This window comes from Bidens hawaiensis, unplaced genomic scaffold (genome assembly GCF_021521415.1).
Source record: "Bidens hawaiensis isolate Kalapana, Puna unplaced genomic scaffold, B.hawaiensis_p1.1 tig00029390_1, whole genome shotgun sequence".
NCBI classification, from domain to species: domain Eukaryota; kingdom Viridiplantae; phylum Streptophyta; class Magnoliopsida; order Asterales; family Asteraceae; genus Bidens; species Bidens hawaiensis.
The window spans coordinates 38852-55998 of record NW_027494874.1 but is presented as its reverse complement, the minus strand read 5'-3'; the positions used below and the strand labels follow the sequence as shown (position 1 = coordinate 55998).

General features: G+C 32.4%; 1 protein-coding gene across 1 annotated transcript; it reads left to right on the top strand.

Annotated features, from left to right (window-relative positions):
* The first annotated feature begins 5280 nt into the window (after positions 1 to 5280).
* On the top strand, positions 5281 to 16970 carry LOC143578907 (phosphatidate phosphatase PAH2-like). The gene is made up of 12 exons (XM_077062358.1): positions 5281 to 6825; positions 6877 to 7222; positions 7313 to 7659; positions 7732 to 7805; positions 7887 to 7930; positions 14558 to 14601; positions 14805 to 14891; positions 14997 to 15069; positions 15337 to 15380; positions 16249 to 16377; positions 16472 to 16570; positions 16645 to 16970. The coding sequence occupies exons 1-12, from the start codon at positions 6010 to 6012 to the stop codon at positions 16696 to 16698; spliced, it is 2157 nt and encodes a 718-aa protein (XP_076918473.1). The 5' UTR covers positions 5281 to 6009; the 3' UTR covers positions 16699 to 16970.
* Positions 16971 to 17147: the final 177 nt, after the last annotated feature.

Here is a 17147-nt window from a genome sequence, read left to right as displayed (position 1 = left end):
CCAGACATACACGTGTTGCGCGCAGATTTATTGTTATCTATGTATGATATTAAACTTGATTTCTCATCAACACGCAAGTGTTTGACGTTTATTTTAACACATGTTCAGGTTTGCAGTAGCTGTTTTGGAGCTTGTGGACACATAGGAAGTTTTCTTTATTTTGGACCTAGATTAAAATGTATCAAGACAAGTTATTTGTTGTTCTAATATTTTGCCTTATAATATATTGATTTATGTTATCTTGTGTTTACTTTGCGCGTGCGCGAATGAATGTATTTATTAAATATTGACACCCAATAGTGTCACGAGTAATGAAACAATATGTGGCGCCCCGATGTATAATCCGCCTTTGGTCGGGGTGTTACAACGGGTTTCACGTATGAAGCCTAAACAAAAGAAAGTCTTGGATTTAGAAAGGTTGTCTTGAAGATCTTTAAATAAAATAATTGTTGCAAAAAGTAAACACTTAAAGTTCAAGGTTTAAAAGGTAACTATCTAAGAATTTATAAATACAACCCTTTAAAAATGTAAGTTTGCTCGAAACTGGGTTAAAGTATCTAACCTTAATATTTACTTAACCAGTGTTAAGTAATAAGGTGGGAAAAATGCTAAAATGCAAGTTCCATTGGGATAAAGATACTAAAACGGGTCTTTAATGAGTGTTCGGGTTGTTAGTTCGGGTCTTGATAATTGGTCAAACCCAAAGTCAACTTTCCAAAAAAATGAATGTTATGAGATAACTCAATAAAACTTTATATGACTTAACCAAGTAGGTAGATCTATTGTTTTAGAACTAACAACGTACGTTAAGCAAGTGTTCGGTTTTGTCGGTCCAAACTATGTTATGAGATCAAGTTGGATCCAACAATTCCAAGTACTTAAGAAAATAATCAAAATCAGTTTGTAAACTATTTTTAAAGAAATATACAAGTCTTGATAGCTAAAAACACACTTGTGTATCTTAAGCAAGTAAAAATCGGATTGGTTCGTTTTCCATCTCACAATATGTTCCTTGATGGTTTCCACATGCCCAATTATCATAGATCTTGTATAATAATTTATAAATGAAAAATATTTAAGTTTTACAACTAAAAAGTTAACAACAAGTCTTTTAAGAAAAAGTTTCAGTTTGGTTCGGTTTCCATCTCCCAACAAGTTCATATATGGATTCCACATGCTTAATATCAAGGAACTTGTAAAAATGATTTTTTGAAACTCAAATCTAACATTAAACAACTATTTTAACAAAACTAGTAAGCAAAAGTTCGGTTTCCGGCTTGGACTATTTACGGTTAAACCGAGGTTAGCCTATACAAACCCACACCATGGAACTTCATAAATATGATAAATAAACTAAAAAGAGAGCATAAATTAAACAAGATTAATATGTGCAACAAGTTATGTGTGTGTATATATATCAAGAACACGAAGTCCTCCATGAAGTTTTGCCTTACGAGGTCCGAAACTTAACCAACCGGAGTCGAAGAAGCAACCACCAAAGGTAACAAGAGGTGTGTATTATATATATGTTGTACCACCATATTCAAGTAATAAGAATTAGTTAGAACAAGGTTAGCTTTTAGTTTGACCTTAAGTAGTCAAAATAGCAAAATGTTGAAGATGAATACTTGGATTTGAGAGAGATTTTGGAGAAGATGAACAACCAAAATGGTGTATGGAGCCTTGCTTTTATAATGGTAAGAGTATGGTTCATACAAATAAGGTAAAGATGCATGTAATGGTTAAAATGGTCAAACAAGTTTTTGGTAAATGACAATAATAGTCCCCAAAATTTGATTTAAGTCATTTTTAAGGAGTTTTAAAGACCAAAAAGAATGTTTTCAAGACCTAACAAGTGTAAAACAATATTATAACATAAAATCCATCATTTTGATTATATCATAAGCTTTGGTTTACAAAATGGGTCGGTTTACATGATAAACGAATACACAAACGAATACAAACGAGATCTGAAATTGACGAATGTCACAGTTGGTATTTTTTATTATATTTACATATTATTATTACACACCAATGTTATTAGTATTTAAAAAAAATACAATGATTAATTGAAAGACACAATGACAAACAGAAATATACAATGACGATACAAGACACAATGGTAAACCAAAAGACACAATGACATAATTTTGTTTTAATTTTTATATAACAAAATTATTCTCATATTAAAGATAAAAAAAACAATTGTTATTATGGTGAATTTTTTCGTTTTGTTTTAACTATCATATGAAAAAGTTATAGAAGTTTTAAAATGATAAGGAAATTAACATGTGACTTGTATGTGGAGATAGAAATTGTGTATAATTATTTTTATACAAATTTTCTTTTGATCTCACTTGACACATGTCAACCAATTATGGTTTTTCACCCTTCTCATTTTTGTTGTCATTTGTAAAATAACTCAACCTTGTTTGTACTATATATTTTATTTTATTTCCTTTTTACCTTTATTTTTGTTAATTCTTTTAAATAACGAACTTTATTTATTTTTATTATTTGACAGATCCCGTATAATACACGAGTTTAGAAGCTAGTTACCTAATGTGTCAGCTTCAGTTTTAGCCAAGCACCAAATTGTAAAGTGACGAGACGGAAGTGATGGCCAATATTAGTGGATGCGTGGGTGGGTTTAAGAAATGAGAATGATGCGTTTAACTTTGTCATTGTAAATTTGTAACACTATTTATTTTTTTATCATAATTAAACATAAAAATAAATTAACCATGCCATTTCCAATTTAATATAGTGGTATGTTGATTAGGATATGAAATAAAAGGTTACGGGTTTAAATCCTATAAAAACTTAGTCTTTCAAAAAAAAAAACCCAATATTACATTTATACCTTTTATTTTAATATAATAAACAAAACATAATCCTATACTCCACCTATTCTAATTGTAACATCAAATATAGACGTTAAGCACTTCCTACAAATACATTATACATTTCTTTATTTATATTTTTGTTATTTTTCAAGTTAATGGAAAATTTGTAAGCAGCCGGACATAATCAATTTTTTCAAAAAAAAAATAGCCAAAGCGGTAAAAATAGTATAGCCTGTGATTTTTGTCTTTTTCAAATTATCTCTTTTTTAAAATATGTATAACTTTTTTACACAACATTATTTTTTACTTTTTTAAATAAATATTAAATCATGATCAAACATTTAATTTTCACCTTATTGCTATTAAGAATTTTAGCTAGAGCGGTAAAAATAGTATGGCCTATGATTTTTGTCTTTTTCAAATTATATCTTTTTTAAAATGTGTATAACTTTTTTACATGGCATTATTTTTTATTTTTTAAATAAAATTAAATAATGATCAAACATTTAATTTTCACCTTATTGGAAGAATTTTAGATTATTGGATTAAGAATTAATGATTGATATTGAGGATGCCCTCGGCCTCATCAATATTCCACATGAAAAATAGATAGAGGGGTAAAAATGGTATAACCTATCATTGTTTGTTGACTTTTCAAGTTATCTCCTTTGTCAAACTTCTATAACATATTTTTTATAAATTTATCCCATAATAAGGCATGTAACCATATCAATGTTTGATTACACCATAATCAAGCTTTGTACGTACCTTATTGTTATGTTTTTTTCAAATCGATTTTTTTAAACCTAGTTGTATTACGTATATAACCAGTTTAAGTAACGCATAATTATGAAAATAAGTTGTGGAGTTATTTCTTTAAGTTACGTAACTATTTTTACAAGTTGGGTAATTACGTGCATACGTAATTTTAATACAAGTTGTGTAATTATTTAGTTTCGTGTGTAATTACAACGTGAACGGAGTTACCCATTGCCCCAAAAACATGTGTTACATTCTTATAACTTCGTATGTGTTGCATGATTAAAATATATGTTGTAAGATAATAAAGCTGTGTGTTGTGAGAAATGGCAAGAACTAGTTATCATGTCACGGCACTGTCATGCAAGTAGGGTGGCAATAACTAATCACTCGTAAATATAGATGTTTTGGGTTATCATCATCATTATCATCATCATCGTACTCAGTAAATCCCACCAATAATAATGTTATGGTAGGGTCTGAGGAGGGTAAGATGTAGACAGTCTTACCTCTATACCGTAGGAATAGAGATGCTGCTTCCGGTGAGACCCATAACTCGATAGTAGTTTTGCATCAAGCCTTGGACATAAGGCACATGACACTCAACCATCGGGACATCACTGATTGGTGCATCTACCGTTGTCTTTCGGCTATCAACGCCACCACATGATGCATGATTAACCTTCCGCCACTTTAAACGTTATTTTCACGATGTTAATAAAATAACGTTAAAATTAGTGCACTTTCACTTTAGCCCACCCGAGGGTTCCCACATATATACATTATATGCGCTCGCAGCAAGCAGAGCGTTAATAAATGTTATGGGTTAGATAGGTTTAAATAGATTTTCTTTTTAAGAAAAAGAAAAAGATTGATTATTAGTGGGAGGTGGGCACCACTTAATAGTGTCCTTATCACCGTAGCACCCTGGTGTTGTGTGGGGAAGACCATGGCATCATAAGGTGGTGTGGTTTGGCATGATGAGATGGCTAACGACGCCTCCTCACCTCCGCTGGGTTGTTCAAAGTCAGATATAAAGGGTATTGGATACTCAAACTTCGGATATCCGAAAATTTCATATTCGAATTATTTTAAAAAATTATTACAAAAGTATTTAAAAAACTAATTTTAAAAGTATTTCGTATAGCCCAAACATCCGAAAAATTATCTGAAATATCCAAAAAATTATCGAAGTATTCGGAAATTATCCTGAATATTCGAAAACTATTCAAAATATCCAAAAATTATCCGAAATATCCAAAAATTATACGAAATTTATAAATTATATTTATTATTTAATAATTAAAAAAAATATTTCGAATATCCAGATTTTCACATAATTCGGATTTAAATTCCATATACAAATTCGAATTCAATTTTTTTTAAACCGCTATAGCTTAACTAATGATAAGATAAGAAGCTAATGATTTAAAACACTCTGTTTTAAGTTACGGTCATGTTAATAACTGAAAGTTACAAGACGGTTAAGTATGTAGAGGTGTGGGAAAAGACGATATGGTCCCTGGATCTCCCAGTTTCCACATACACACACACACACCTAACTCACTCGAACCTCCATCAATAAACATAAAAATAAACCAAAATCAACAATAACTTGGATTATTATATACACTTGCTCTGTTTCCTAGATTCATCTATCTGACATATTCAATACTCACAACCCCAACTCATCATCATCATAAAATAAATTACATATTCACTCCGGCAATCGATCTGTGTAATTTAACAACAAACAAACAATCATCGACGGGTGCCATTTGATTTGACTGTCGTCATCAATTCCTTACGGCATTTGGGGTCCAATCGAATAATCTGAAAACGAATATGCTTTATACCCATTTGACAACTCTGTAATAATAATTCTATCCATTTGACGTTCCTTTATTATTTTATTCATTCATTTATTCATTACAAAAGCTTCAATTTTGTTCGTCTCAATTTGGTGGTGGTATTCAAGCTTCAATCTTTGATTGAAATTAATTGGGTATTTCGATAGTTTTGATCTTGTTTAGTTCTACACCCAATTGGGTTGAGTATTGTGTGTTAGAACTGTTTGAATAGAGGATCCGATTTTGGTGAATTTAGGTAAAGAATTGATTGGTAATTTTGGTACTCAAGCTTCCGTCTTTGGTTGAAACTAATCGGGTATTTCGAAAAATTTGATCTTGTTAAGTTCTGCCCACAATTGGTTTGAGTATTGTTTTTGAACTGTTTGAATTGGGTACCTGAATTTGGTGAATTTAGGGAAAGATTTGATAATTTCGGTAGTCAAGCTTCCGCCTTTGATAGAAATCAGTTGGGTATTTCGAAAAAATTGACCTTGTTTAGTTTTGCCCCCACTTGGTTGAAATTGGGGATGCGATTTTGGTGAATTTAGGGAAAGATGTATGCGGTAGGGCGATTAGGTAGCTATGTAAGTCAAGGGGTTTATACGGTCTCTGGCCCGTTTCATCCGTTTGGTGGTGCGGTTGATATTGTGGTGGTGCAACAACAAGATGGTAGCTTGAAATCATCTCCTTGGTATGTTAGATTTGGAAAGTTTCAAGGGGTTTTGAAAGCGAGAGTAAAAGTTGTTGATATTAATGTTAATGGGGTCGATGCAGATTTTCATATGCATTTGGATCCACGTGGAGAGGCGTATTTTCTAAGGGAGGTTGATGTAGAGGAATCGGTTTCATCACATTCTTCTACGAGTGTGAATTATGACGGTGCAGTTATGTCTAGAACGAGCTCTAAACGGTCTAGGCTTTTGGGGTTTGTTTTAGGAAAGCGGTCCGTGAATGAACAAGTTTTGCCAAAGGAAGAGAATGAGTCAAATATTGGTAGAAAGACGTCACTTGAAAGTGCTGAGATTGCTGCTGATCTATTGGAAATGAGGTGGTCAACGAATCTTTCACCTAAAACTATTAGTAATAACAAGATCGGTCGAGAATCAAGAAATGATAACGGTGAGATTACTGGTGGAAGATTAGAGACAAGTTTGGTTTTGCATGAGCAACACTTTGTAAATAAGTTGGAGAGTATTGATCATGACGATAGTCTTGAAAACGAAGTAGATGATACGAATGATACTAATGGTGACCTTCAAGTATCTGAACAGTATGTGGAAGAACAGTTGATATTTGGTGATCTTGATGATTCAAAACCAAGCATCAGCGAAGAGCAAGAAATCAAACAGGCGGGGAGTGAGTCAACGAGTGTAAAACCAAGCATCAGCGAAGAGCAAGAAATCAAACAGGCGGGGAGTGAGTCAACGAGTGTGATGTACTGTCCAGATGATCTTGAAGGGTTAAATGATAATATTAGAAGGTGTCCAAGTAATTTGGATATTTCCAGAAGTTGTGAAGTTGAGGCCGAAGTTGGTCGGCAGGCAAAATCCCTTCCCAACATGTGGGGCCAGTTTAATGATCCAATTGAAGAAGATATTGACGAGGATACGCAAATTGACTGTGCTGTTGACAAACTTAAATCCTCAAACTGGGATTTGCTCAGGGAAGCTGATGTTTCAAGGATCAAAGAAGCAAACTTGGAGAACAAATCGCCATCAAATGTTGATAATTTCTCAAATGATCTTAAAGACGGTAGCGTTACAACTGGTAATAGATAAGATATCTATATTTGGATTCATATTAGTTATATATAGTTATATCAAGATATGAATATATATGAAGAAAACCTTTTTGTAGGTGGTCCTCCCGATATAGGTGGCAGTGGAAGGTGGAGGTTGTGGCCGTTTAGAAGATTGGGAAGTAAAAATCTTTCTGAGAACACTAAAAAAGATTCTGATGTTGACACTGTAGCAGAAACGAAGGTTGATGCTGTAGGAGAAACTAAGGTTGATGTTGTAGCAGAAACTAAGGTTGATGCTGTAGCAAAAACTAACGTTGAAAAAGAATGGTCACCACCAAAGTGTAATAAGATGCATGTGCGCACACTTATTCCAACTCCCGAGCAGCTAGCTTCTTTGAATTTATCAGAAGGGGAAAACACAGTAACGTTCACGTTTTCAACATCGGTTCTAGGGACACAAAAGGTTATTTGTAGTTTTACTGTTATGTATTTGTGCATGTTGTGTGTAAGTTTACTTGACATACATATATTTTAGGTGGATGCTAGAATTTATTTGTGGAGGTGGGATTCTCGTATTGTTATCTCAGATGTTGATGGAACAATCACCAAGTAAGTATTACTAAGTCTATGGGTTCTCACACCAAGTTTTAGTATATCAAATATCAAAAATTTATCACATATGTCTTACAGATCCGATGTTCTTGGACAATTCATGCCTTTGGTTGGAAGAGATTGTTGATCAGTTTCTATAATCGATGATATAATGGAAACAAGGAAATATGTAATACCTGATAATCCAGTGATGTTTGAGATTGACATCTTCTTAATCTGATCGAGTTCCCCTTTAGGGTGTATGGTTAGGATGGAGATTAGGTGTTCTTGATGAACACGATTTGAGAGAGAGAGGTAGGGGATGATTCTTATGGTGTTATTATTCATCATTAGTTATTAACCTCTCTAATAAGCTCTCTATATATACACCCAAGGGGAAACCCTATTAATGTTAGTAAGGGTAATTCCGTCCATCAAGGATTTACCAGTTATAAACATAAGGTTATTTAGGTCAATGATCAATAATAAGATAAATAATTATAAGGGCCATATATAAATATATATAAAATATATATTTATTCTAACATTCTCCCACTTGGCCTAGTAATTATTTATTATGAGCATTAGATTAGTCTGATTAGAGGTTAATACTCATTTTAGTTCTAAACCCAAATTGCAGCAGAGAAATACAGTCGTTGAATCAATATTCGACTCAGGACCCCCATTAATCATACTACAACTCAAATTTAAAACCTAACTTTAGGATCAAATTGACAAATAAGCCCTTACCGTTGATTTGTATAATTAGTGTCTATACGTCTTTAGGCATGCATGAACGTATTTAGAGACAAAACAAATTTTCAACGTATGAGGAAAAATTAATAATTAATCATTCATAGTACGATACGCAGTTGCGCTTGGTCATTGGTAAAACCCGTCTCTATTATTGGCCATTTAGGAGACTTATGGGTGACAGACCTTTAATTAGTGGATCCATAAGCATATCATGAATGCATTCGATACAAAAGTTTAGTTTCCTCTATTTGTTCTTAAGTCATAAGCGAACAATAATTTAGACTTGTATCGAATTCTAATGCAGCTCCGCTTGAACTGTTACTGTTCAAGAAATAAGGGTAGCTGACTTTATCACAATAAGTCTTCAATATTGGATTTATATGAAGTTAATAAATTATGAGTCAACTGATAAAGTTTTCCAACAACATTTAGTGACACGTTGCGTTATGATCAGCAACATATTATGTCATTATAACTTAGGTCGTTGTTATCAGTTAGTTAGGACTCCTTCATGAGATAGTAATGTCTGCTGACATAAGGATATACCCAGAAGTTGACAAAGTTAGAATATTAGTAGTCAACCGTTTTTTAGTTCTCACTTCTTCTTCTTTAAATTATTGTGTCTCGTTTCTTAGAGATATTGTGATATTTTATCAGATGCTTCACAATAGAAATAATTAGTCTAGTGTTTAGCAATGTGACCAATATCTAAACGAGTATAGATTTGAACCTTCTTAAGGCATCTAATTAATGATGCATAAGGAAATAATCTCATTTATCCTATTAGCCTCTAAAGGAGAGCAATATTGTATGTTACAAGTGTAAGAACCCGTTTCATGTAAAACATATAAAACTAATGAGTCTATCTCGGTGTATTTTGATAACTATTAAATAAGAGGTATCTCCGAGATTGATTAGGTCAAGATATGCGTTAACAATACTTTGACTCATGTAACATATACTTGTCAAAAGAATGTCATCTATCTAAGGACAAGTTTACATTAGTTGCTCCCACTCATCTTGAGGTAGGTAAATCAATCCACTTAGTTCTTGATGAAGAGAGTTGCATTATGATTTCATTATTGATTCTTGCATCAACCCATACATGGATTTTATTGACTTACAAACTAAGTGTTCTTAACCTTCAGTTTAGAACTTACAGGTTATTTTACGAACATGTAGGCCAGTGTTAGGGAAAGTTGTTTTAATGTTCATGTAATGTAGCTCTAAATTATTATAAGCTACTAGAACAGTGATGATCCTCAAAGTAACCTTTTGTAAGACAAGGAACTAGGTTCTTTGATAATTTATTCCCTCTTGAGTATACCTTTATCAATCAATCATACCTTTAGTGTATTAACGTTATTCATTCAGATTTAGTTTAGTAATGACTACCTTTTAGGTAATTCAACCAAATCCCAAACGTTATACTATTTTAGAAGATTGATTGATACTAATGGTTTAATTAGAAGAGGTAGGATCATTAAACCTTCCAAAATCCATTTAATCTTTAGTCAGGTAGGGTACATAATCATCAAAGTTAGTAGGCCTTTGAGACCTAGATGACCTCCTGAGTTGATTATTGGGTTTATAAGGAGTTTGTTGATTATTGGGTTTATAAGGAGTTTCATATTTTCAGGTATATTAGGAGCAATATTAGTTTCTAAGTATGTAAGAGTTGGTGCAGTATGGTGTACAAGAGGTGTAATCGGAGTTAAAGTAAGCGACAATCTCTCCCCCCGCGTCTTGTACTTAGCCAAGTTATGATAAGGACTTTTACTGCTCCTACTGACCTTAGAAATATGTAAGAATTCAGCATGCTTAGGGTCAACATCAGAAGACCAATAAATTCTAATTGAGGATTATATTAATTAGTCTTGGTAAAAAATTCAAATTTTTTCCATATTTAGGTATCCAACAAAATTTGTTAGGAGTAGCATTAAATGTTAAGGAGACAAGATATAATGGAGCAGTGTCTTATACAAGGGATGTTTTATGAGGTAGATTAAGTTGTTTCTCCCCATCTCTTGCATATAAGGACACTCAGTGCTCCCACTGATCTTTTAGGCCTCTAAAACTCCATACAAGTTTTGGCGATTCATGTCATAGGAAACTTTCATACATTTTAGACTTGATTTCCTTATTGTCCATATTTCATAAGAAATTTTAAGGACATATTTAGAAGGAATACTGATAAGTATATATGAATTGATTTCTTTAAAGAACTTGTCCAGTAGGAAACAGATTAGATATAAGTTGATATTCTTCTAAGCTCCACTAATAGCAGTGAATTATAACTTATGGTGGACCTCACTTACTCCCTTTATCCAGTTTATATTTAGGGCATTTAACACATGCTTTCAAATCACTAAGAATGAGATTTAATGGCAATTCATCCTTTGTCAACCGAGTCATGATTTCTCATGAAAATTTTGGTCTTAATGGATGAAGTACGTAAGTCTCATTTATCTTTTGTTAAATTCTCATTTCTATGATAACAAAAGGTGGTGAAATTTGTAGCATCGCTTAGTTTTATCTTATAAGGTTTCTATTCAGATAATAACGACCGATAATATGATAGTTTTAGTTAGTAGTGACTTTGTTTTGGTCATTTAAAACCTTATAACTGTCAAAATGTAGCTTTAGTATTGATACTAAATTCTGAGTAAACTCTAGAATGTTTAAGGTATCATAAAGCTTAATACAAAACAGCTTTTATGGTTCTTACAACCTTAACATTAAATGAGTCACTGACTCTCATCTTAATTATTATCGATTTCTGATAAGGAAACGTATAAAACTAAACTCAACTAACATGTGTTAATAGGGATATTAATATTAGTGGAGTTAAATATCATTAATTGGTAACTACCTTTCTTAGCCAACTGTTCCCTTGAGGTATGGATAGTCTCTTTGCTCGTGCCTAGTCTAATGGCATGATTTTGCAGTGAGACTTTCCCTTTGAGAACTTAGAGCTGGAAGCAGTACTTGTATTTTGTTTCAAGACTTTAGAACTATCCTCTTTTAAGGTTTAGTGGTAATAAGGTGAATAACATTTGATTTTCAATTTTAGGCATTCCTTTTCCTGTACATATATTGCTAGCAACACACTCAGTTTCCTTTAGTACTTCTGAGTGTTATAGTTGATTCTTAAGGCATCTAATTGTACTGGTGGAAAAGTAATACACTGAAAAGACTTCATTAAGTTCCATGTATAAGCTCTCAGTTTATGGGTCATGGAATTAAATATTAGGATGTATTCACAAATGCCAATTAACCTTTTTATTTAGAATTAGAGTGTTTTGTATGCATCTTAGGAATTGTTTTGATTCTATTATTTCCATAGAAAAAAAAAACGTTAGTCTTAGGAATTTTAGAATCCGTAATTGCTCACCTGATAGGAATCATGTAAGGAGTTCTTGATTATCATAAGAGACATATTTATTTATCCCACTGATTATGCTCAAGTGTTTTTCTGTAATACTTTTATCAGAATGAGCAGTAAGAATTTCAAGTCTTTAAGGATAATCAAGACTCAAAAGGGCAAATTTTATAAGACCCTTTTAGAAGCAAAACTCTTCTTAGGTTTTGTAATAAGAGTGGATGATTTAGGTTTGAGATTCAAACTTTATAGAAGAATTTTAGAGTGATTTATGTTATGGGTAATCTAATAAGGCAGACTGAAATTAGGATCATTAATGAAGGATCATTAATGTAAGGATCATTATGAAGATGTGATAATTTTAAGTATAACACCAAAATTAATTTTATTATACTTAAATAAAATAGATCACCGTTGGGCAGAAAATGTATTATTTAAGTATAAAATTCTTGTGCGAAAATAATTGTAACAAATCACCGTTGGGCAGAATTGGAACAATCAAGTTGTTATGCACAAGGTAAGTTTGCAATACATAAATGTAACAAATCACCGTTGGGCAGAATTGAGACATTTAAGGTATTTAAGGCAAAGTTAATGTCATTTGAGTATCTAGCAATTTTAGGATACTCATCTTTTAGATGACTATGCTTAGTTAGACTAAAACAACTTTGTTAAGCTACCACATCACCATTGGGCAGAAGTGAACTCATGAAGTGTTGTTTAAGTTAAGCAAAACTAAAGTCATGCGAATGTCTGATAATGTTAGGACATACACTTTTAAGTGACATACTTAATTAGACTTAAATAACAATATTCGGTTACACATCACCGTTGGGCAGAAGTGAACTATAAGTGTTATTTAAGTTAAGTAATTTAACGGAGCAGGGCCCCTTAATCGGTTAGGTTATATATAAGGGTTTCTGATCATTTCGCAACATGTAAGATATAAGTAAAGTTGCGATTTCTTCGAAGTGATGTTGCGAATTTGGTTAGGGGATTTTAGATGTTGCGAACAGTGCAGTCATAAGTAATGTTGCGATTGATGTTTTATAAGAGATGTTGCGAATGATGTTGTTATGAGAGATGTTGCGAATGGAGTTGTTGTGATGTAATCAGCATTGTTGCGATTTAAAGCACTCGCAACATAATTGTTGCGATTAAGAGTACTCGCAACATCCTGTGATTTTATGGGCTGATCGCAACATCAATAGGTAATACTCGCAACATCTTGCAAAATTAGCTCGTCGCAACATCTTAAGTAATACTCGCAACATCTTAAGGTTCGCAACATTAGTGACTTTTCGCAACATATGTCCCTTCGCAACATTCTGTGATGCTAGGTTCTGATCGCAACATAATTAGTAGACATTCGCAACATGTTACTCGCAAGATAATATGTAATTCTCGCAACATCATGCGATTTCGCAACATTTCATTTGTTGCGATTAGAGTCCAGTTGTTGCGAATAGATACCTTGATTCGCAACATTAGCAGAATTCGAAAAGAATAATCAACCTGATAACCTTTTCCTAATTTTAAGGGATTTGGGAGATTCTGTTATAAAGTTTTAGATTATCTCAAAATTTAATAAGATTTCAAAATTATATCTTTTATCTTATTTAAAAGATTTTGAAATTAAACTTAGAGATAATATTATCTCTTTAAAGTTTTAGATTATCTCTAATTTTAATAAGATTTCAAAATTATATCTTTTATTTTATATTAAAGATTTTGAAATTAAACTTAGAGATAATATTATTTCTTTAAAGTTTTAGATTATCTCTAATTTTAATAAGATTTCAAAATTATATCTTTTATTTTATATTAAAAGATTTTGAAATTAAACTTAGAGATAATATTATCTCTTTAACAGATTTCATTTTCCCAAGTTAATCCTAATTAAGGTTAGTTTTCGAAAATTATGATGTTCTTCAAGAACATCTTCGAAAAAAAAACAAGAACAGTTTCAAGAATTTTACGAAACTGTTTTCGATTATATTATCAGATTTAATACTGGAATCGAAATCTGAAAGTTTTGTAAAACAGATTTCGAAAATAATCAGGTTTTTATAATGAACAGGTTTTAATCAGACCTAACAATTCGTTAGAAGTAATACGAACATCAGATCCAATCAGTTTTATGATGATGATCAAAACCGTAAACATAAGGGTTTTTATGGACATCGAAGAAACTGATTAATCAACATCATGCTCTGATACCACAAGTTGATCAGTTTCTATAATCGATGATATAATGGAAACAAGGAAATATGTAATACCTGATAATCCAGTGATGTTTGAGATTGACATCTTCTTAATCTGATCGAGTTCCCCTTTAGGGTGTATGGTTAGGATGGAGATTAGGTGTTCTTGATGAACACGATTTGAGAGAGAGAGGTAGGGGATGATTCTTATGGTGTTATTATTCATCATTAGTTATTAACCTCTCTAATAAGCTCTCTATATATACACCCAAGGGGAAACCCTATTAATGTTAGTAAGGGTAATTCCGTCCATCAAGGATTTACCAGTTATAAACATAAGGTTATTTAGGTCAATGATCAATAATAAGATAAATAATTATAAGGGCCATATATAAATATATATAAAATATATATTTATTCTAACAGAGATTGGTCACATATTGGTGTAACGCATCTCTTTTCGGCAATAAAGGTATGTTGGCCCCTTGGTATTTTTTGTAAGACCCTCGAACAAAAAAAAGGGTCATAACATGTGTTACAGTGGCATAATAATGGCCAAAACTTGTTTTACTCATGGAATAAAGTAAAGAACTGATCGGCCAAACAAGTATCTTTCGTTCTCAAGCTGATATGCGTTTATACACACATTAATATTTTGTTGATTGTGTGTTGTAGGAAAATGGATATCAAATGCTTTATCTAAGTGCTCGGGCAGTTTCTCAGGCGTCTGTCACTAGGCAGTTCTTGTTCAACCTTAAGCAGGTACTTGAACAGTTAAACTCTTGATTCTCTTGCCTAAAAGGCGGCTGTTTATGGATAATTTGTTTCCAAATTCTTAACTATATGCTCACAATTATGTTTATGCAGGATGGGAAGACTTTGCCTGATGGGCCTGTAGTTATTTCTCCAGACGGGCTTTTTCCTTCTCTTTTTCGTGAAGGTATTGGTTTGGTGCATCTTGATTTTTCATAAAAGTTTGCCTTTCGGTCGTCATAGATGAGTCGACTGCAAATAATGGATGCCTGTTGTATCAACTTTTAATCACTCTGTAACCAAACTATTATTATGGCAAGCTTGTATTATATTTAATTCACTTTTTACCATTGCTCTTAGATTAGTTTAAACAACTTTTATCCTACGATATAGCATATAGCTATAAAAGTCCTTTTAGGACAGTCTCTAAAATTACTTTATTACCCTTTTGCAGTTATAAGAAGAGTTCCACATGAATTCAAAATTGCTTGCTTGGAGGTTAGTTCCTAGTTAGTTACTAAAGACTCCTATTTCCCATGAAAATTACTATGTGACTTCCACATAAAGGAAATAGTTTGAGAATCCATCAAATCTCTAAAATGCCCTCCAATATGTACAAGATAGTCAAAACTTTGAAGTAAACACTTATTTTCTGATGTTAATAGCCAATTTTTTTCATGGGACATCCAGAATATTTTTGTCTTTTTGAGACAAAGGAATTAGGGTGTAAACGAGCCAAATCTCTCGTGAGCTACTCGACATCTGCTCCCTAACTAAAAGCTTCAATCGAGCCAAGCTTGAACGAGCTCGGCTTGTTTTAGTGGTTTGCATGGGTCAGTTTTTGCTTCAAACCAAAACCAACAATTTGTTTTTTGAAATCCGTTTGTTTTTGGTTTTGACAGTGTGTTCGGTTTGGTTTTTTCTGTTTTACCATTTAGTTTGGGCAAAAAAGTGGCTCAAAATAATGAATTTGAGCCTGAAACTTTGACCCTATTTTCTTTAATTAGTTGATTATTACACATTTAGACCTAATGTTTTTGGTCTATGCCATTTTTTATTTCTTATAAATTACTCAAATTTAGTTTTTCGGTCCAGTTTGGTATTTTTGGTTTTTAGATGACAGAAAATCCGAAACCAAAATGAAAAATCGTTTTTTAAACCAAATCATCGGCTTCTTGTAGGGTTCGGTTATTTAGGTTTGACTATATTGGTTATATTGGTTATTCCAGGTACGGTTGAGGTATCTCGGTTTGTGTACACCATTAGCTTGTTTACACATTTGGAGGAGTATTATTTTGCTTCTATGATTGTTTATATTGATGACAAAATGAGGCTCGTAAAACTTTAAACTTGTTTCGGTTTCTAGGATATCAGGGTATGTTTTCCACCCGATAGGAATCCATTCTATGCTGGTTTTGGAAATAGACACACGGACGAGTTTAGTTACCTGAAAGTCGGCATACCCAAGGGAAAAATATTCATTATCAATCCTAAGGTACTTATAAACCTTAGCAACTGCTAATAACTTATCAAAACTTCATTAACTACAATGATTTAGTCTATTTTGTCTCTGTTTGGGGGTTTTACAGGGTGAGGTGGTTATAAACCGCTGCATCGACTCAAGATCATATGCTTCAATTCATGCACTCGTCAACGGAATTTTCCCGCCAATATCTTTGCATGAAGAGGTTTGATTTACTTTAACTTCTCTTAACATTTTATGTAACTTTTTTTTAATCCGTTTTCGGTGTACCGTTAGCAGGAGGATTATAACTCGTGGAACTTCTGGAAGCTTCCACCCCCGACCATCGAGTGACTTAAAGATTTTCGTGAGAATGTAATTACATACCTTAGTTCCGGTATCGGTAAGACTATACAGAAACATAATTATTCAAGTAGCAAACATTGAATATTGGAATCACTTCCATTCATTTATATTTGAAATACATATAGTGTATATCTTTTAGAAGTCTTGTTATTTACACAAAATTAGTTAGGGTATGTTACTATGTTATGTGGATTAGAATATGTATTTTTTTGTAATTATCTTATAAATAATCAATTTATTATTATACAAATGTTTTGTTACATAGTAAAAGAGTATATGGGCTTAATTGTAAAAATGTAATAGAGCAGATAGTTTAGAAGACAGGGACTAATTGTGTAATAGCTTGAGATAGCTCAACTCACAATCTGTGACCCTGCAGTGTGAGTTTTTTATTTAAGAGATTGGTAGAAAATTTTTCTTTTTTATTTTTGAGTTTT